This window comes from Eriocheir sinensis, chromosome 8, assembly GCF_024679095.1.
Source record: "Eriocheir sinensis breed Jianghai 21 chromosome 8, ASM2467909v1, whole genome shotgun sequence".
NCBI lineage: Eukaryota > Metazoa > Arthropoda > Malacostraca > Decapoda > Varunidae > Eriocheir > Eriocheir sinensis.
Window position 1 is genome coordinate 11,243,388 of NC_066516.1, and position 21,516 is coordinate 11,264,903.

General features: G+C 38.6%; 1 protein-coding gene across 1 annotated transcript; it reads left to right on the forward strand.

Moving 5' to 3' along the window:
- Window positions 1-830: 830 nt before the first annotated feature.
- On the forward strand, window positions 831-10,091 carry LOC126995511 (GRB2-associated-binding protein 1-like). Its single transcript, XM_050855112.1, has 5 exons — window positions 831-859; window positions 1,168-1,382; window positions 5,150-5,275; window positions 5,930-7,648; window positions 8,728-10,091. The coding sequence occupies exons 2-5, from the start codon at window positions 1,305-1,307 to the stop codon at window positions 8,932-8,934; spliced, it is 2,130 nt and encodes a 709-aa protein (XP_050711069.1). The 5' UTR covers window positions 831-859; window positions 1,168-1,304; the 3' UTR covers window positions 8,935-10,091.
- The last annotated feature ends 11,425 nt before the right edge of the window (window positions 10,092-21,516 follow it).

The following is a 21,516-nucleotide window of genomic DNA, read 5'->3' on the forward strand; positions in this document are numbered from 1 at the left end:
CTCACAGGGGCCAGGTTGTTTCTGCACGAGACAACCCTGGTGGAGGAGACCAAAGGGACATCCACGTAATTCATGGGTGGGGCGCAAGTCGACCGATCCTTTGAAGGGGCTTGAGAAAGAAGGATGCATGGAGGATTGCTCTGGGGGACTGTCGGAAGTGAAGCGATCACGATATCGAGCCTGGCCTATATGCTCCCCATTAGTTAGTTACCGTATATCTCTCGTAATACATATTAAAGACATGAAGACAAGGCAAATGCAGGTAGTAACTCAAAACTTCTTCAGGCACAAATCCATAATCTAAAACCTGGAAAGTGAGCGTACGTGTGAGAAGGGTATAAATTTGTGACAACGCCAGAGAAGCGTGGACTCTTCTAACAGAACACTGGAGAAAGGCCTTTGTTCTGTGGACTAATGATAGCTGCTGCTGCTGCTGAAAATAAGCGCTGTCTTAATTAAGTGAGCGGCCATGCTTGGAAAAAATAACACAGCAGTAATAAATAAATAAAAAGAACAGGGTTGATAGAAAACGAGCAAAAAGATGGATTAAAAAGGAAATGCAAAAAAAGACTAAAAAAGTAGGCCAAAGTGAAGAAAACAATTAAGGAAAAGAAAATAGATAAGCAAAAGTCTGTGCCAGCAAAATGTACAGAAAAACAAAGAGAGCTCAGTGCAGAGTGAAGTATATAAGTGTGAAGAAGAATCAAGGAGGACGTAAGAAGCGATACAAAGTAGAACAGGTCAAAAAAAGAAGAAAAAGAAGCAGAGGAGGGCTGATTGGCGGCGCTGCCCTGTGTACACTGAGGAGGACGGTGTTGTAGGAGTCAGATCGCAACCGCAAAATAGCTCGCAGAGAGAGGTCAAACTTGCTGACTTTTTCTATTTGTCAATCACTGCTATCGTTTACTTATCCCATTTTGCCTCTAATACACGGCACAAACATCAGAGCAACACTTTTAATCCAGAGAAGTCTTTATAACAAACGAATAGGGCAGATTTTGGAAAGACTTACCCAAGGTTGATGCTCACTCAGTTCTTACCTGTTTGGTCTGTTGGTCTGGTGTGTTGCTTTCTTGCCGGCAATATTAACCATTACAAAGATCACAAGTGGACAAACTAGAAGAAAATAAGGGAAATTAATAAGTTTTCATGCTCTGTATTCCCCAGTGCGCATGCGTAGTGGACAGCTGAGCGACTTATTTCCGCGAGGAAGTATTTCTCGCAAGGACGGGCTGTGCTGCTGACTGTGGTCGGGGCTGTGCACGGCGGGGAAATATGTGTCTTCACGTCTCCAGCAGGCGGAGATGGTTCCTGGCAGCATGGAGATAGTTCACGAGGGAATGCTGAAGAAGTCCCCGCCCCCGAAGCGGCTGTGGAGGGCGGTAGGTGATATCGGCCTACTTGACAGGCCCGACCCTTCCCCGAGGAGGGCGATCAGATGTTATTTACTCGCCTGGCTGTCAGGGGCGAGGCTGTCTAAAGGGCCCCGGGCGAGACTGTTGGGGGGCAGTGTTCTCGGGGTGCCGGGGCCGGGGTGGCGGAGCTCAGGGGGTTCAGGGCAGGGTTGTACACTTGACACAAACTTTTGGCAGGTTAATTTACAAGGCAAATACTCAGAGGGGGCCAAGTGTTGAGTGTACAGTAAAAGAGGGCCAGTGTGTGGATTAGCTTTGATTTAGGTCCCTCTGAGTTTTGGTAGAAGCTGATTTGGTAAAATTCTAGTGTTTGCCCATACTCCTCCCTCTCCCCCAAAAGAAGCTTGTGGACCTGTGGGAATGTGGGGTTTCGGGTGGGGGGCACGAAATCTGTCGCAATCGCATATTTTTTTAGTTGGGGGGGAAGAAAAATATCCTAGATTTAGAGAAAATCCCTGCATTTAGGGATTTTATCCTCTCACCACTACTAAAATAAAGGTTTGCGACAAATTTATTGTTCCCTATATGGAAACCACGCATTCCCACTGGACCCCAAGCTTGTTTTGGTAGAAAAGCGTAGTGAACCCACCAAATGATGCTCACCTCACTGGTCTGGCGTGGCGCTAGCGGCCAGCTGCGTCCACATAAACCTCCTACACCACACTTACGTCCTCTCGCTAGCACTAGTTCGCGTAGCTTGTCACCTCATCACAAGGTTTCTGTCCTGCGAGTAGAGTCCGTGGCACCAAATATGGTGTATCTTCATTGTTTATCACTGACACAAACCACTGGCTACCAGTGGTCCGTCCAGTGCCGCGCCCTGGAGACTACTGCGGGTTCTGCTGCAAGTGCAGGCTCTCGAAACTCCTGCCAGAGCTGTTCAAACACATCAATCCTGACTAACCTGCTTTCGAACCAACCACCAACAACCAAACACTATAACAGTAGACGGAGCATCTCTATTGGCTGAATACAACTTAGACGTATCCTCAGCAAAGAAGATTATTGGGTACTTGAGAATAACACAAACCAACTAACAAACATTAGAGAATAATTAATAACCTGAATTTGAATGGAAAAATTTCGAACACCTGCGTTCGAACCAGCTTCATGTGTTCGAGATACAAGTAAGTGAATACATAGTTGTATATGACATGGTTGCAAGATTCTTATGACGAAAGTTACTTACCATTTAGATGCTTCATTAGTAGCTTAATAGTGGCTTTCAAGACAAGGTAGTCAAATCATGTTTAACAAATAGGGTAAATTAATGGGAAGTAGCCCAAAAAGTCACGTGCAGCGTGGAAAAGTAGCCCAATATGCTGTACTCTTCTCCCAATCTAGCAACACTCATACGAACATGTAGTGGAAAGCATAAAGTACCTAATCTAACGTAACATAACCTAAACTAATGTAGGTAATTCTTTACAAGAGGTCCACCTCCCACTCCCTAAAATGGGGAAAATTCCCTACTCCCGAAAGTTTACGGAAACTTCCCGTCCCACACTGCATATTTCCGACGGTTCACATCGTATGTCGAATATATTTAAACTACCCCAACCTAACTTTACATAACCTAACATCGACTCCCTTTCTAACGGGGGGGCTTTGCCCCCCTCGACCCCCCACCCTCTGCTAAGGAGACTGTGAGTGAAATTGCATGGTTTATGTATGTGGCAAAAAATCCCTCAAATATATTTAACCCGGTAACAGCGGGGATCATGCTTCTTAATGGTCCCCCCAAGCGAGAAAAATGAGAAAAAATCACCCCTCACACAAACCATTTCATAATATATATACAAGCATTTGTGATCAGATTATGTATGATCTATTTTTGGGGGTTTATATCATGGCACAAATTTGGCGCGTCACTACTACACGATGAAGCCACATATTTGGCCCGTCGCTGCTACCGGGTTAAAGTACTCCAACCTAACTTTATATAACCTTCTAACGGGGGCTTCGTCCCCCTCAACCCCCCCTCTGCTACGGAGACTGAGTGAAATTGCGTGGTTTCTGTATGTGGTAAAAAATCCTTGAATGTATGGAATTTCCCTACATCTAGGGAATTTTTCAACCCCCCATAACTCAAAAAATATGTGTTTGCGACGCATTTCATGTTTACCACAGCATTCCCTGCAGTCCCAAAGGCCCCCTAGCCAATTTTGGTTGAGAGGGGTGAGTATGGGGAAACACTAGAAAAATACCACTGATTTTCCAGAGATATGAGAGTAGAAATTGGATCAGCACACATCAGAACTCCGTGGACAAGTGTTTTTTTTAGATAAATTCAGAAAGTTAAACTTGTAGACTTATAAAAGACAGCAAGTACTTTTCTCCAAATTGATTCTAAAGCTGCTTGCCACTGTTAGTTATTTGTTTACTATTGGCTAATAAGTACAATTGGTTACTATTGGGAGGCGGTGGCTGAGTGGTCAGGGTGAGGGCGTGGCGTCCAGAACGACCTGGGTTTGCGCTACGCCCACCGCTACAAGCTGGGATTTTTCATTCACCGCTGAGTGGCTTAAGACTACCCACATGCTGTCCAGATCACCAATCAACGTAGACTCTTGATTCTCTCTCTCTCTCTAAAAAGAGGATCAAAGATGAGCTCTGGGGAACAGTATGAACCAAGCAAGATGGTGCCACTATAAACACTTGCCTTCACCATAACAGGATGGGGCTGACCATAAGGCCCCACCAAAAAAGCCCACCGGCACCATAGGTGGAGTGTAAAAAAAAAAAAAAAAAAAAAAAAAAATAGTGGTGATGAGTGACTGTCCATTAGATACATGTTCATGGGTTTGATGGTGGCCTTGCTCTATGATCATGTACTGAATGTCATCCGGATACTTACTTTGCTTTCTACTTTCATCTTTAAACAACATGTCCAAGAGGTTCTGTTGTGTGCTGATTTGATTTCTACCTTAAAGATTGTGTCAAATAACCTCCTCCTAGCAATGGAGAACATTATTATACCAAGGGAAATTATGGTTGCTATTCTAAAGAGAACAATATTAATGAAATATGAGTGATCTTTCTTGCATAATCTTTTTATATTATTAATATATGCATCTTTTAGCAATTGTTTGTTTTTATTATAGTAAAAACATGCAGCAAATAGAATTTGAGAATTAAAGCAGAGGACATGCTTGCCCAAGTGGCAGACAGAGGCAGCAGTCTGTCAGTCGGAGTCTCCTAGACAAGAATCATGTGTTTTCCTTTTAATATCTTTGCTTGTGGTGTCTCAGCATATTTTGATGAAAGGATAAATCATAAAATAACTGTACATATGGGTAAAACCTACAAATTTTAGTTCTCTGACTCTACTGTCACTAATGTTACAATCAAATGATCTGGTTTGCGAGTGTGTTTGGACAGTGGTTCAGGTGACATAATGACCATTTATGAAGTTATTCAAGTCAAGGTTCCTCAGGATTTGTGACAAGGTCTCTTCTAAAGTGTACAATTTGGCATGTGGGTGGTGCGAATGACACCTAGCAACATGTCTTAATATAATTCACATCACTTTAGAGGTTTGAGTCTCTAGGAGAGCTTGACACATTTGGAAATTCACAAATAAAATTGGTGATATTTAGGATTTCAAATAATTGCCTGGTTGGAAAAAAAATGGGAAATAACCCCTCCCACCCCACCCCACCTCACACTCACACCAAATCAATGTCTGGGTAATGAAAGATAAAGTGTATAAATTTGCCTTATACTTGTTACAGAAATGGAGGACGCGATGGTTTGTGTTACGGTCTGGGGAACTGCCAGGCCAATATGTTCTCGAATACTACACAGATCACACTCGACGCAAGCTGAAGGGCACGATAGACCTGGACCAATGTGATCAAGTAAGTTGGGCACTACAGCATTTGGGTGTAATGGATGGGCATCTTAATTTTGTCGTCTAAATTCTTTCTGTAATGTTAGTTATTATTCTGTTGGAAATAAGAAGCTGCTCATGGCTGAGGCTGTTGTGCTGCTATGGGACTTTTCTTGTTTGGTCTTTATAAAAAGGTATGAAAAGATAAAATTTATCTGGGATGTTAGTTCATGTGTATTGGTCATATGTCTTGATATTATTATTTATGTTGATTCATATTTAGCTCTTCTACCTTTTGAATTCTGCAGCAATGTGTATGTAGTGGTTTGCTACAAATCCATGGGCCTGGTTTGAATCCTGGCCTAGGCAGTCGATGCACAGCCCACCCAGCTATTTATCTTTCCTTTTTGGAACTGGTCGATAAATGGGTACCTGGGGAAACCTGGGGAAAGTAAACTGAGGTAATCTGGATGTTATACTTGCCCTGTGTCCTGGGGTAATGGGTTCTCACCCATCATAAGCTCAAGGACCAATGGGATGGAGATGAGCACTAAGCCCATGTGCAGCCAAAGCGTACCATCTTTATCTTTACCTTTAAATTAAATGACTTAAGTTGTTCAAATGTTCCTGATCTATGATTCTTTTTTATGATATTACTTAAAAGTTTCCTTTTTCTTTGTAGGTTGATGCAGGAATAACGTTTCCCAATCGCAAGCTGGACTACAAATATATGTTTGACATCAAGACCCCCAAGCGAGTCTATTACCTGTGTGCTGAGACTGAGCAGGAGATGAATCGATGGGTGGATTGTGTGTGTCAAGTGTGTGGGCTCAAGATTTACTCCCAAGATGACTACCCTCCAGTGTCCCTTGAACACCTTTCTCCAACTCCGCCTTCAGCCACCCCGCCAACACCTATGCACTCACTTCCTCATGATCATTCAGCTTTAGACTCTCCTTCCTTATCACCCTCATCTCCTGGATCCTCCATTTCTGGGCCATATATTCCCATCAGCACCTGCTTCACTGGAAAGAGAACTCCTAATACCAATTCTAGTTTTCCCTTTGGTGATGATATACCACCATTGCGAGCTCTTGATAATCATCGGTCAAGCATACCCAATGAAATGGCACCTCCAGTACCTATGATTTGCTCTGATTCCCAGCCACCACTCATGCAAGCACCTCAACCTCCCACTATCAACACTGGAGCTATTCCAAGAGAGCCTTATGATAACCATAGACAATTGAGGCCATCAGGCACTACATCAGAGGATACTCTTAGTGTTAAGTCGCCTTTAGGAACAGATGGAAGTAGTGTTTTTAGTGAAGATGAATTGCCACCTAATTCTTACAAAGTGGAAACAAAGTTTTTCAGTGAAGGAAACAGAGCAGGTAGTGGTATTCAGAACAATAGAGACCACTGGGAAGGTCATAGTAACCCAAGTGGGGTGTCTTTAGGGACTGTAGGTAGTGTGGGAGCTCTGTCAGGTGACGTGCGTGGCATGAGTCTCTCTGATGAAGACCACCATCTGGCGGCTCCCCCAAGACCCCCTAAGCCAGCACATCTAGTAGAAGTTTCCCACCAGACATATCAAAACTTAGAGACATTGTCTAAGACTCCTTTAGTTAGGAGGAATAGTTCCAAAGAAACATTGAAAAATGGAGTTGGTTGCCCTCTTACAATTAATGATAATATTGTAGCACCTGGCCCAGAACCTTCACCTGTTTCAGTGTGCAGCTCCTTGCCTCCCTCCTCTCCCCGAGAAGTCAGTGAGGAGGCGTATGGAGTGATCATTAGATCACAACAGTACTCTGAAGCTGTAAGTCCACAGTCGGCTGATAGAATCAAACAGAGACACTGTTATAACAATTTTGTCCCAACACCCAAGCAGAATCAAGTGTTCTCATATGACATGCGACATCATGATAAAACTGGAGAGCTGGAGCCACTTGATCCAAGAATATCACCTATTGGAACATATTCCAATATCAGCCAAACTAATAAAAGCCCTCCTGCAGTCAATCGAGGCCTTAAACCTAGAAAGAATTCAGAGGTGAGCAACTTGAGTTCTTCAGATTTATCTCCACCTCTTTCTGGTGGTGTGGTACCAGAGGCAGTGGGGGCTATTGGAGGCTCCCCTGTACCTCCATCCTCGGCACCACCTGTAGTGGACAGGAATCTGAAACCACTTAAAAACCCTCCAGAACCCATAAACAAAGCATTTGTATTAGATCCAGCCCCAACAAGACTGATGAAACATCAACACAGACCTCGGGCAGCACCATCACCAACCCCCCCCAGCATGCACAATGGACGAGGGAATGCAGACAGCAGGGAAGAGAATGAGCTTGTGTCAAGTCCTGACAGTCGCCGTAATTCTTCAAATGCGGAAGAACAGGTGTGTTGCATGTTACATGTTGTTATGCATGGAGTATTTTGGCTGCATGATAATAATATATATATATATATATATATATATATATATATATATATATATATATATATATATATATATATATATATATATATATATTTTATGGGACCTGATGGTCGGCCCATATCATTCACAAGGATTCTAAATATATAAATATGGGAAGAGGTGTTGATGTGAGGGAGGCAGCAATCCCCCCAGGCACACTTGGGCAGGCCAACGGGGGGGGGGGTCATCTCTTAACCACTATATCTCAAAAACTATTCAACACAGCTAAAAAACAAAAACACCATAAGAAAGACGAGGCCCAGATTTATAAGATTCAGTTATGTATGCCTCCCCTGTGAACGTGCAGGCACGTTCAGGGGTGTTGCCTGTGAACATTTATGTCTGTGCGTTCGTGACGTATTGAGGCAACTGAGTAGATCTTGATGGGGTGCTGGCAGGGTAGTATTGCCAAGTGCAAAATTTACAACTATTTGGTCAAAAAATCAGTCAGGTGATAGGTGAAGTTATGCAAAAATGCCATTATATTGGACAACAACATCTGCCAGTTACTGGTCTGTAGATTTTCTGCACTAGGCTTATGTGATTTTCCACCAAATTTAGTGGAAAACCACTGAATTGGCAATGCTGTGGGATGAGAAGAGGCTCGTAAAATATTGTTGGAACATGCTCAAATGTGGGAAATTTAAGTGCGATTGGAGGTCGCAGCGAGCGTTTAGCACCACCAGCAAATGATGGTACCGCTCACTGTGAGCGTTTAGCAATGAAAGGATTAACAGGGCAGTTTAAAGCATTAATGTATAAAATATTGCAAATTAGGAGTCCACTTTTCTCCCAGGCTGTGTGTGATGTAGGGATGATTATGATTGTACAGCATCCTCCTTAGATGCAAAATCTGGTGCAGGTATCTCAGGATTATATTTTGTTGAAGTAGGGCGTTGCCATGAAGCACTACTGATAATGGCATACTTCACAAGTTTTCTCCTCCTTTTTGTAATCAATTGTTTTCCTTTCCTAACCAGTTGTTCTTTCCCTTACAGTTTTCTCGGTCTCACCCGGAAGTGCAGTACCTTTTACTTGATCATGAGACCCGAAGCAGCCCTCAACCCATTAAAGGCGTAACAAGTAAGAATATTATTGGGCCCCCGGTCCCTTCTGTTGTTTATCAACCCATTGATTTTGTTAAGACTGATGCATTCAACAAAATGAGAATGAATGTTGAAGACACCTACCGCAAGAACCAGTGAATTTGATTTGTTGAATCTGTAATCAGAAAAAAAACATGCTTTAAAGCAATATCAGTGTGATTCTGTGATCTACAATAACAGTTGTATTGAAAAAGCAAAATCAGCTGTTTTCTGTTTATAAGACTTTCCAGCTTATGAAACAATACACCAAAGCAAAAAGTACTGTGAAGAACTTTTATCCAAATTTTAATCTGTAGATTACAGTTTTTTTAAAAGGTTGCATTTCAGTGTTTGTACACTTGAATAGTAACTGTCATGTCAAAAGGGCAAATTATACTAGTATATCCATAGGAAGAAAGAGGTGGAGGATTTTCAGAAAATTTGATGGTCATATTGTATATGACCACTTACCTTGAGCACTCTGCATTCCAATGTGTTTTAGTGAATTCACTGGGAGAATTATGTATAATATTCAAGCACAAGGATGATTTTTTTACTTGCTTAGCAAACACTGAGGACCAAGTGTATGTAATGTGTGTAAAAAGCAAGTTATCTTTACTATCTATCTTTCTATACTTATCACTGACACCCTGTCCCTTATAGGGAACTTTTCCCAAAGGGGTTGCCACGGCAAAGTCTCCAATTTCCCTCTCCTTGTACCCCATCTCTGCTCATTCATCCCTTGTCTGCCAACTCTTTCCATTACTCACCCAAATCCATCTTACTAGTGGTCTCCCATAATACCATTTTCCTTAATCTTTTTCTCATACAGTCTACAAAATCATTTTCATTCATTCTCATCACATGTCCAAACCTTTCAGAATACTGCACTGCACCTGTTCATCCACTCCACTATCCACCCCCTTGCTGCTACATCCATACCAAGACTCATACTCATCCTTAGTACTTTCTCCATCCCATTTTGACATGCCACATGCTCCTCTATACAGCTCATGTCCGTTGTGTGTGCCGGTGATTGCTGTGCTACATTCCACATGGTAAACATTTTTGGTGTATATGACTGAGTTGGGAGGATAATGCTGTTTTAACGTCCTTTTTAACCCTTATACTCCGTGTTTATAATTGTGAGTGATTGCCTGATATATACTTAAAAAAAAAAAGGTGAGGTAATGTAAACAGGTAAACAGGTTGTTTCAGCTTTTATGCTTTCAAATTATTTAACAAAATTTAGAGTAACTATATATATATATATATATATATATATATATATATATATATATATATATATATATATATATATATATATATATATATATATATATATATATATATATATATATATATATATATATATATATATATATATATATATATATATATATATATATATATATATATATATATATAAATGATCTAATTCACCTATAAATTGGCAAAATATGATAATATATATCACATATGATTTCCACTCATCCTGGGTAAAGTGGCACATGGCCTAGTTGGTAAACATTTTTTTTTTTTACAAGAAAGGAGACAGCTCAAGGGCAACAAAAAAGTGTTGAAAAAATAAGCCTGCTACTCACCGCTCCTACAACAGGCAAAAGTAAAGAGTAGTCAAATGAGAGATCAATTTTGGGTGGAGAGGTGTCTTGATACACTCTTCTTGAAAGAGGTCAAGTCATAGGCAGAAGGAAATGCAGATGAAGGAAGGCTGTTCCAGAGTTTACCAGTGTGAGGGATAAAAGAGTGAAGATGCTGGTTAACTCTTGCATAAGGTGTTTGGACAGTATAGGGATGAGCTAGAGCAGAAAGTCGAGTGCAGTGGGGCCATGGGAGTGGGGGAGGTATGCAGTTAGCAAGTTCAAAAGAGTAGTCAGCATGAAAATATTGATAGAAGATAGAAGAAGAGGCAACATGGCAGTGGAAATTAAGAGGTAGAAGACTATCAGTAAGAGGAGGAGAGCTGATGAGACAAAAAGCCTTAGACTCCACTCTGTCCAAGAGAGCTGTGTGAGTGGAGCCCCCCCACACGTGAGATGCATACTCCATACGAGGGCAGACAAGACCCTTGTATATGAATAGCAACTGTGTAGGGGAGGAGAACTGGCGGAGACAATACAGAACATCTAACCTCGAGGAAGCTGGTTTAGTGAGAGAAGAGATGTGAAGTTTCCAGTTGAGATTTTGAGTTAAGGATAGACCGAGGATGTTTAGTGTTCATGAAGGTGACAGCTGAGTGTTGTTGAAGAATAGGGGATAGGTGTTTGGAAGATTGTGTCGAGTTGACAGGTGGAGAAATTGGGTTTTTGAGGCATTGAAGGACACAAGGTTCCTTCTACCCCAATTGGAAATGATAGCAAAGTCTGAAGTTAAGTGTTATTATAAAAGCTGGGATGTGATTGGATAGACTTACAGGAGATTGGAAACAATGGGCCAATCATAAGGTTTGATGTGTGACAAGTAGCCTCAAACCAAAACAAACATTTAGTCTCACAGGAGTGCGAATTTTGAAGGTGGCCACTATCATGGCTTGATGGGTTCTGACATACATGCCACGACCGTGCCTCACGGAGTTTAAGGGTTAACTCCACGGTGCAGTGGGTAGTGTTCTTGACTACAAAGCTGCAGCCCTGGGTTTGAATCTTGGCCTAGGCAATTGATATGCAACCCACCCAGCTGTTCATCTTTCCTTTTGGGGTGGTCAAAAAATGGGTACCTGGGGGAACCTGGCAAAGATAAACTGTAGTAATCTGGATGTTACACTGGCCCCATGTCAGGTTAAGGGTTCTCTCTTACCACAGGCTCAAAGGGCCAACAGGATGGAGATGCACACCGCTGCCATGCACAGCTATAGCATATACTCCCAACTTTACTTTTACTTTACATGACCCAACTCTGTATGACTTTACAAAGTTCAATACCTATTATATTACTCTCGCCTAAATATACTTTCATCTTTCTTCTCTTCCACACCTAACGATATTCATCTACAGTCCTCTACAGCAATTTTTTTTTTTTTTTTTTGCCAGCACACTTCAAGTATCAAATATAAATAGTCCTGTCACCTTTTTGTATCTCATATTCAGACTTTCACATAAATTTCATACTCTGGCTTCCATTTCTCTCATACAACCATGCATGCATATACTGAAAAGTAGTGGTGACATCACACTTCCCTGTCTCACACCAACACCAACTCACTGATCACCCTTTTCACTCACACAGAAGCACTAGCATCCTCATAAAAAGATGATCCCTTCCAGTAGCCACCTTCCCATGCCATAATATTCTCAGGACATCCCATAAACCTTTCCTGTCAACACTGCCATAGTCTTCATAAGGTCTATGAAGAGCAAGCAGTTTTCCACTCCTCTCTTGATACTTTTATTGTTATTATTTTCAGTGCAAACATTGGTCCACACATCCTCTCCCTTATCTAAATCCTTCCTGCTCTTCACCTACTTTTCTGTTGGTTATTTTCATCTTTCCATTTGAAACTCTTCCGTATACCTTTCCTAGCGCAGCAAGTAAACTTTGTCCCATATAGCTGTTACAGTCATCCCCACTTCCTTTTCCTATGTACAGTGGCACAATGATGGCCTTCCTTCAGTCTTTGGTACCTCACTCTGCTATAGGTCCTGCCCCCCAATTTGCTTTTACTCTGCTTCCATGCTAGATTACACATCCACAGCATACGCTCCATCACTATGTCTACCACCATATTTCAATATTTCTGCTGATTTATTGTCAGTGCCTGGGGCCTTCCCTACTTTTAACTTCTTGATTTCCTCCTTTCTGACCCCTCTCCATCTTCCTGTGTGAATATGACTGCCCTACCTTGGTTTTTACTCCCGTACTAGTCACTTCTGCTCTGCTACTTATTCCACACTTGTTTGTCATTGATTCAAAATACCTCTTGCATACCTCTTTTATCTCCTCATCCTCAACATGTAAGTTAAATATGTATGTTTCGTTTACATGTTAATGAGTTTCAGTCAAAAAATAACCAACCATACTTTGTAGCAGATGTCATGAAAGTATTCCTTCTTCAGAGAATTTTCCACTTTTCCATTCACTTCATGAAAAATTCAGTATGAGGTATATACAGAAAGGATTGAGAGGGTTTTAGACTTATCATCTAGTACATCTTGACTTCACAGAGCATTGCATTTGAATGTATAAAGAAAATGAAGCTATTAGTTACTATAAAAATCTTTTTCCCTAGTTGTTGTGGTGAAATTCAAAAGGGTATGTAGATGATTGCTTTAAAGATCATAGGTATTTGATAAAAGTTTCTCTTACAAATACCAGTTCATCTTTATTCAGACTGACTTTTAAGATGTTTTCTTATGCTTGCTGCATTATATGTTTGTAATTTATTTGCTCTCATTTTTCATGTATGATTTGTAATTAATGGTGTCAGTAATTATGATTTAAGATGGATCAGGGTTGTTTTTATATTTGAAAATTTTTGAATTGTTTTGTCCATGTGAAGAGAAAGTCAAGGTGTACAGTCTACTTTAGTTATCTGTGTTAATCATCTCATATCATTGCCTTCCACGCCACATATTTTTGGGGGAATGAATTCAGACAGACAGATATTCAGGGAACCTTAACCAAATTTTGATTACTTTTTTTTCTAATTGAGAATTGTCATTTCTGTAATTAATGTTGTAATTTAATTTTCTTCCAAGTGACTGATCACATTGAGCAGATTTGAGTGAATTTTAGGATTTTCCTTTTTCTTCATATGCTGTCCTTTTTACTTTTGTAGATACTTCCTGGCTCAACAAGGATGAGAAAAGGTTGTGTCCCATTATCAGTTTTGATTAATGTTCAGTTTAAGGTCCAAACCATCCTTGGATATAGTCTGCCTCAGGATAGTCTTTATCACTATCGCAGGACAATTAGCATTTTCCTACAATGACTTCCCATTTGTTCCTAAGGTAATGAAGGAAGGTTACCTGCATAAGTTTCAATAATTCTCATAAAACTACTATTACTTGCTGATTGTCTGAGACCTTTAGTTTTCAACTGTTCCAACCTGCAAGTTTGTTTGCAGCCTGAAAATGTATTTGCTGTAAAAGTGAATAAATTTGCATTAAGAAATGAGCAGAAGCAAGCCGTACATGTGCAAGCATATCATTAGCACGTTGAGCTAATTACATGTCTGTGCATGGGTAAGCATATCAGTGTATGTTCAGCTGTACAGCATGATATAAAACTGTTGAGAAATTTTAGAAAAATGATAGCTTGTAATTCATCAATTAATTGAATTTCAAAAATGCTGTGGACTTTCCAAGGCTTTTTATTTTTAATTTAAGCACCTTGCTTTTAAATATGACTTGCTGTTTTCCATAGAGTTCCATAAAAAGTTCTGTACTACTTTCCCACTTAATTAATGAAATTTTATTGTGAACAAGCTAAAATGATGAAAACTAAAAAAAGTTAAATTTTGATTATTTTAAGGAGTCGAATATGCTTTTCTTGGGCCTTGAATTGATACCTTTTTACTGTCCTATATCAGCTTAATGATTTATTTACATTCTTCTTCATCTAATGTTGACCAGATTTGAATAGCACAACTAAGCACACCATTTCCTATCACACCATACCTTACTAAATTGTGTAATACTAATTCACACCATGCAACACTGTATAAATCACACTACATCTCATCACAACATAGCAACCATATTAACATCAACATCCACGGATTTGAACTTGCACTGGGCAGCCCATTGATATTATAAAGTTTAAGATTTAGGTATCCATGGGTTTTCTTGAGCACTTTTGTGGCTAGCCAAAGCAATTGCGGCTCACCACACACCCCGCTGTCACCCCACGCACCTTCATACTTGCAGTAACCATGCTAGTGGTTGCTGTAGGTGTGTAAGTATCTTTCAGCAGATATCCATGGATCCTCAATATCCATGTGTGTGGTTGTTACCCAATCACCCCAGATGTTGAGGTTTGACTACATTTTCCTTTTTCCTTAGCATCATGTATATACAATAAAAGCTCTGTTATCCACATCTGCATGTTCCGCAACTCAATGTTAACCGCATGGGGACTCAGATCTGTTGACCTATCAATGTATTCTCATAAGGTGTGAAATTATCACATTATGACAGATGAGGAAAATTTATCAGAATATCTGCATAACTTACAGTTAATGGAGGAAACAATGCACAAAACTATCACAAAATCAGCATTCATGTGAATGGAAAGTATTGTGTGGGGGTCCAGGAGCCGGTGACTCCATGAAGACTCATCCGCCATGCGTCTGTATACATGGGTGACTGTTAGTGCATGCAGCCCTACCTGTGGAAAACTTGCCTTGCTCTCTGGCACACTGATTCCAGGCACTGCGAGGCACGAGCAAGACAGCCATGAACTCAGCATGTCAGCATCGAAACTTATGATAAGTCAGAGGAAGAGGCAGAAGATGCTGCAGCTGTTACAAAACCAGTGCATAAATCCATTGCGCCTCAATTTTGGCCATGTCAACCACCTCTAGGCATGAGATATAACCGCTGCACAAAAGACTTTTGCCTCCATGGTGCAGTGGTTAGCATCCCCAACTGAAACTGCAGGCCTGGGTTTGAATCCTGGCCTGGGCAGCTAGCGTGCAGCCCACCAAGCTGTCCATCCTTCCTTTCGGGGATGGACGATAAATGTGTATCTAGGGAGACCAGGGCAAGGTAAACTGTGGTAACCTGGATGTTATGCTGGTCCTGTGTCTGGTTAATCCCTTCACTACAGCAGGGCCAGAACAGCGCCCCGCACCGTATCCAGGATCACTGCGCGCGCCAAATTTCAAATGTCACTATTGAATATAACAAATTTTCAGCCATAAACTCAACGTAATCATCATGTATTATATATGAAAACGTGCAGAATTAAATGGTGCACATAAAGAAACAAGTTAATTGATAATTTTGAGATGTAAGCATAAATATACAGAGATGAAATAACCTGTATACTGGCTAAAGCGAACCAGGGCGCAGTATGCATGTCCTTGGATATGGTACGGCTCACATAAAGACGCAGTATACGCGTCCTCGTGTTGAAGGTTCAAAGGGTGAACAGACTTAACTTACATGCTACTCTATAAATTTATGAGGTCTAGTCTGGTTGTAAAATGCAATGCAGGTTGGGTGTGTGAGACATCTTACATCATATCTGGGAGGGTTGGTCATAAAAAGTCCTTCCACATTCCCTAAATTTTTAATTTGCAAGGGCCTTGGCTTCTGCAATGGCCTCGGTTGAATTTATGTGGATAACTGAGAATTTATTGTATGTACATATATACACCCACATACTTTTTTTTTTTCTTTCTGTAAAATTAGGGCAAGTAAAATTCATGCTTAGTTTTGGTGATTAAAGTCTCAGTCTAAATATATGCAAGATACAAGAAAAATGACTATTAAGTATTATACCGCAGCTTTATATAACTAATTGCTCCAAAGGTTAATGTATACTTGCTGGAAACTTCTGATCTGTCTTGTACTCATCACCGTCCACAAATGGTGCAACCACACCTATGTTTCATCATCATACGATTCTCAGTCATCAAAACAGTTGGTCGTCAGTTGTACCAGCTTTCATTGCCTCACTTTTCCCACATTTCATATCACATCAATTTAAAAGTATGTAAAAATATGTTTTGTTGGTTACTTTCTAATGCAATTTTATTATTCTATTTGTGGTAATCACAATTTTAAATATATTTTTATGTGTGGAATGCAATGCTCAGTTTTCTAACTTAATATTCTGTATATAAAATTTAACATAGTTACTGATTAGAAAAATATCATCAGTGAAGCCTTTGTACACTGCTGAGTAGGTGTTTGTTCTCTTGTACATACAATCCTGTAAATATGTTAAATAGTAGTAATAACAGTAGCTTTTCTTCTTGCAATATTCAGGATTTCCTTGCCTTAAAATGAGCTGTTCTCTATTGACATGGTTCATTTACATAATCTTGTTGCCTTCTTGGAATGTGTTTTACTGCATTTACATATGTCTGAGTGTGTGCATGTTTGTGTGCTAAATGAAGCGTGAAGTAAGATGTGGTGCAATGATTACCATAGTAGGGCCTCACTGAGTGGGTATTGTGTAGGCTTACTTATATCTTTAACATTGGTTCCAAGTGGAATTCTGATAGCTTTACCGAAGTGTTGCAAAGAAAAAAATCACAAGGACTAATGCAAGTTTACGTATAGATGAACTGAAGTTTTTAGATGCTAAGGATTATCATTGGAAGTGGGAGCAGTGCACCGTCAAGAGTTTCATATCTTTGCATAGAAAACACCTCTTAAAAATACTATGTATTTCAGTTTGAAATTTGAAATACAATGGTAAAAAATATACTTAACATTACTACAGTGGAGTGTAAGTCATGTTATTGGTGGGGTGCCGAGTGCTTATTAAAATGTTCTCAGTAGTGTTTTATTATAAGACTTACAGTTTCATGCTCAACTTTCACTACTTGAGTAATTATATTTGCAAGCTTAGTACATAAATAGGTAGCATCATGGTTGTTGAAAATAGAAGACTAGTAAGGGCAAAGCTGTGAGAACATGTAAACATGCTTCCCAATAATATTGATTTCCAACATTTTATGTTTTTAGAAGAAAAAAAGTATATCGTGGGAAATTATAATGAACATTTTTGATTCATTGTCAGAATTACAAGAGTACTTGGCATTTAGCATCAAATAATGAGTTAACGATCATCCAGACTTGCCATTTTCATCTTGGATTGTCAGTTTTTGACTGTGCCTGAATGATATTGTTTTTCTAGTGTTGCAGGTTTTGGTTTCAGGTATTTGGATTTTGTAATAGAGGCTCCTGAGTTGTTCAGTGCAAGGGAAAGACTACTTATAAAACTTGCCTTAGTAGCAACAGCATATAAAGTGTGTGAATATTTTAATTAAGGTATGAGAAAATTTGTGATAACGTGTTTTTAGATTTTAAGAGATGTACTTTGCTTTGTACAGCCAATATTATTACAAGAAAGGTAGTGATAAATTTATAAGCTTATGGCATGAAGGACCACTTCCATACCATGGGAACAAACACTGGCCTTTAGCCCTGCTGATACACAATAATGGAGGTTTGGAACAAATGTTTTATCACTAACATCTCTCAATAACCCACAAAGAAAAAAAATACCTAGTTTGTGTTTAACTTCTTGGCTTTACAATAGTGTTACATCACAAAAGTTTATTCAGTGTGTTGTCACAAAAGTTTACTATTCAGTGCTTGCTGGACCAGGTACACACAAAAAACATTGGCCAAAGAAACAACAAGTGTTTATGATTTCTTAGGTTTACTTTTTTCACTGAGAATTGTTTACATTTTTTACTTCCTGTACCTTCTCTTTCCTACTGTTCAATTAAATTGTAATGTAGCACCATTTGTTCTTTTATTTGGTAGTATGATTTTTCTTATGCACAAATTTAGAGAATAGAAAATATGGAAATAAAACTTTGCCCTTTAGTATCAAAAGTGGTAAACCTGAATGTAATGTGCCTTCTATAATGTTTCTTGCAGGACTCCTTTGCAATGAGTTAACTGCACATACTTCAAACTTGAACGTTCATGACCATTGATGTATATACTATATGTAGTAAATCATGTTGAGAGGAGCATGACAAAATATATATCACCTAAAGCCTGAAAATTTTATTGAAAAATTTACAGGAATTTTGGATTAACTTTTGAACCAATTTTATGTGGAAACAGAGTATCTGTGGTAAAGATGGTGCTGTGATTCATTAATGGAACTATGTTGATGTATAATTATACAGTTATATATTAGACCAAATTGTTGTTGTCATGACGAAATAATATAATACTGCATATTGAAATGTTGTGGAAAGAAATAATGAAATTAATGCCTTGGCTTCACTGCCACTGATTATATTTGGCTAGGCTTTTTGTATATTACTGTTAAAAACAAAATCAATAGCTTATTATTGTTGTAAGATTAATGTGATTTAAAATAGGGAATGTAAGTATGCTGTTGTTATTATTACAAAGAAATTGTATGACATTACAGAAAAAAAAATCAGATGAACCAATGGCTTAAGAATGTAAGTGTTTGTACTCATCCTGAATATGGGGTTGATTTATCTTTACCTTTGTGGTACTCATATCAAACATGGGTGTTGAGATTGTCACAAATAACTAGAGGTCAGTGATAATGCTTGAATCATATCATGCAGTAGAATCCCATGTGTCCAACTTGTGAAAGTTTTCAATCTTCAGTAGATGGTTAGAACTGAGGCATTTGAGGCCCTCAGACTGCCTTCCTCCAACAAGGAAAACAATGAAATGCATGTTAGTACTGCATTGGCAACCATTTTTAGTTATTAGTTGTCATTCTTGCTCAATAGTTAAGTTGATCAAAGTCTATATTACAGAACTTAGCTGTATTTGCAGTCTTTTTAAGTCAGAATGTATAGAGAAGCAGTGTGTTGTGTGTATATGCTGAGTCCAGGGAGATTCTTTTTCATCCTGACTAATGACTTTCATTCATGACTGTTTACTATTTTTAGGAGGAAGATTCAGGCATCAAATATTTGTCACAATTGGGCTTCAAGTTGTAAGGATCCAGTCTTGCATGAGTATGTTGTCTGAGGGAGTGCTTGACAGGGAGAGTGCTTAAAACTTAAAGTTTATATATATATATATATATATATATATATATATATATATATATATATATATATATATATATATATATATATATATATATATATATATATATATATTTGGTCTTATATATGCACTTTAAGGGCTGTTTGGTTGCTAGGTTTATACATGTGGACTTAGATATTTATTTTTTCTTCACTGACAAAATGTGTCCAAAGTTGTACAATTTTTTATGTATGTAGAAACAAACAATGGAGAAAAGTGGTTAATGGAGTAAATATCACGGTAATGTTAATGTCATTGTTGATTGGATATTAATGTGATTCAACTGTGAAACTTAGCTTGAAGTTACTTCTAAACTTTTTTTGTGTAAATACTCACTTGATGATTCATACTCGACAACATATACCAAGATTTCATATTCTGTAGTCATGAAAACATTTGCAACAAGTTCTTTGAGAGAAGTGTGTGTTGCTGCATTTAATGCTATTTTGGGCTCGTGATTTTTGTTCGGCAAACAAATGTATTGATTTTCAAAATTTTAATACAATCCAATTGAAATATGTGCAGCCCTATTTTTAGGAACATCCATCAGTTATATATATATATATATATATATATATATATATATATATATATATATATATATATATATATATATATATATATATATATATATATATATATATATATATATATATATATATATATATATATATATATATATATATATATATATATATATATATATATATATATATATATATATATATATATATATATATATAAAACCATGCACATATACATATACTGTTTGCCCTTGCCTAACATGACTTCACTGAGCATGAAATCCATGATTTCATGAATGGGTAACATATCCAAATATTTGCCCTTACATATCACAAATTGCATGATTGCACATATGGTAATATTTATGTCTAAAAATTCCCCAGAAAAAGATCCAATTTTGGAGATAATATTTCACTTTGTATTAACATTTATCTACCATTAGTAGTGTTTTCATAATTCAGAAAACCAGCAATGACTTCAAAAACGAACATTTATTGAACACTAACTGTAAGCCATGGGACATCCACCACATGGCTTTTGTTGTGCCTGAACATGAGCTGCAGAGCTTTAAAGTATGCATAAATATATACATATATGTAATATGAGACACGCTGGACAAGTGCAGCTTGTGCCTTAGCACGAACACAATAACACAGAGGAAAGTTAGGCACTCAAGCTGCTGCCCTGCTTTTTGAGGACAAAATGGCACCAGAAAGCAGGACCAGGTGTGGGGGTATAATTTTTTAATAATTTTGCTTCTGGCCATGAACTAAAAGCTCCAATCTCTTAATTTTGCACATCATCCAAGATTATTGTTTTAGGCCTTTTATGTAAAGTATATGCTATTATGCCTTCTATGTTAGGTATGTAAAGGATATGTAAGGGGGTCAGGGCATCTTGGAGCCTAACCCCATTTTTCCCATTGAAACTTATCATCAAGCACAAAACTTGTCCCACATGACAGGCTCAGGAACCTAACTATCATGTTGGGCGAGGGTTGACAGTGTATACGAAACAAAGAATAACAGTATGAGTATTCTGTGAGGTGTATTTATATAAAAGAAAAATCGGTGATGTCAGTGCAATTTCTTGATTGCCTTAAGACCAGTTTGTGATAAACACCTGTCAGACTTATTATTTCTAGATATTTCAAGCAGATATGCATTTTGTGGTGCAGACAGCATGTCTCAAGTCACCTTTCCCATTTCAGATGTAAATGTGATACATACTCTGAGTGGACCTTTTTTTTTTAATCCACAAATAGATTGAAAGAAAAGACAATGATCGATGCATTTATTAAGGTATGAAAAAAAGCAGCTTTTTAGTTGAATATTTCCTCAGAGTACAGTGCCTTGAAGGCTTTGTTGGTTACACCTGTATGTGGTTCATGTAGCACTTTTGGGGTTTGTGACAAAAATAAATTTGTCAGTATTTAGTCATTACTTAT

Coding starts and splice junctions, on each gene's coding strand:
- LOC126995511 (XM_050855112.1), top strand. CDS start 1,305: ATGGTTCCTGGCAGCATGGAGATAGTTCACGAGGGAATGCTGAAGAAG. Junction 5,276..5,929: donor ACCTGGACCAATGTGATCAA/GTAAGTTGGGCA, acceptor TTTTCTTTGTAG/GTTGATGCAGGAATAACGTT. Junction 7,649..8,727: donor CTTCAAATGCGGAAGAACAG/GTGTGTTGCATG, acceptor TTTCCCTTACAG/TTTTCTCGGTCTCACCCGGA.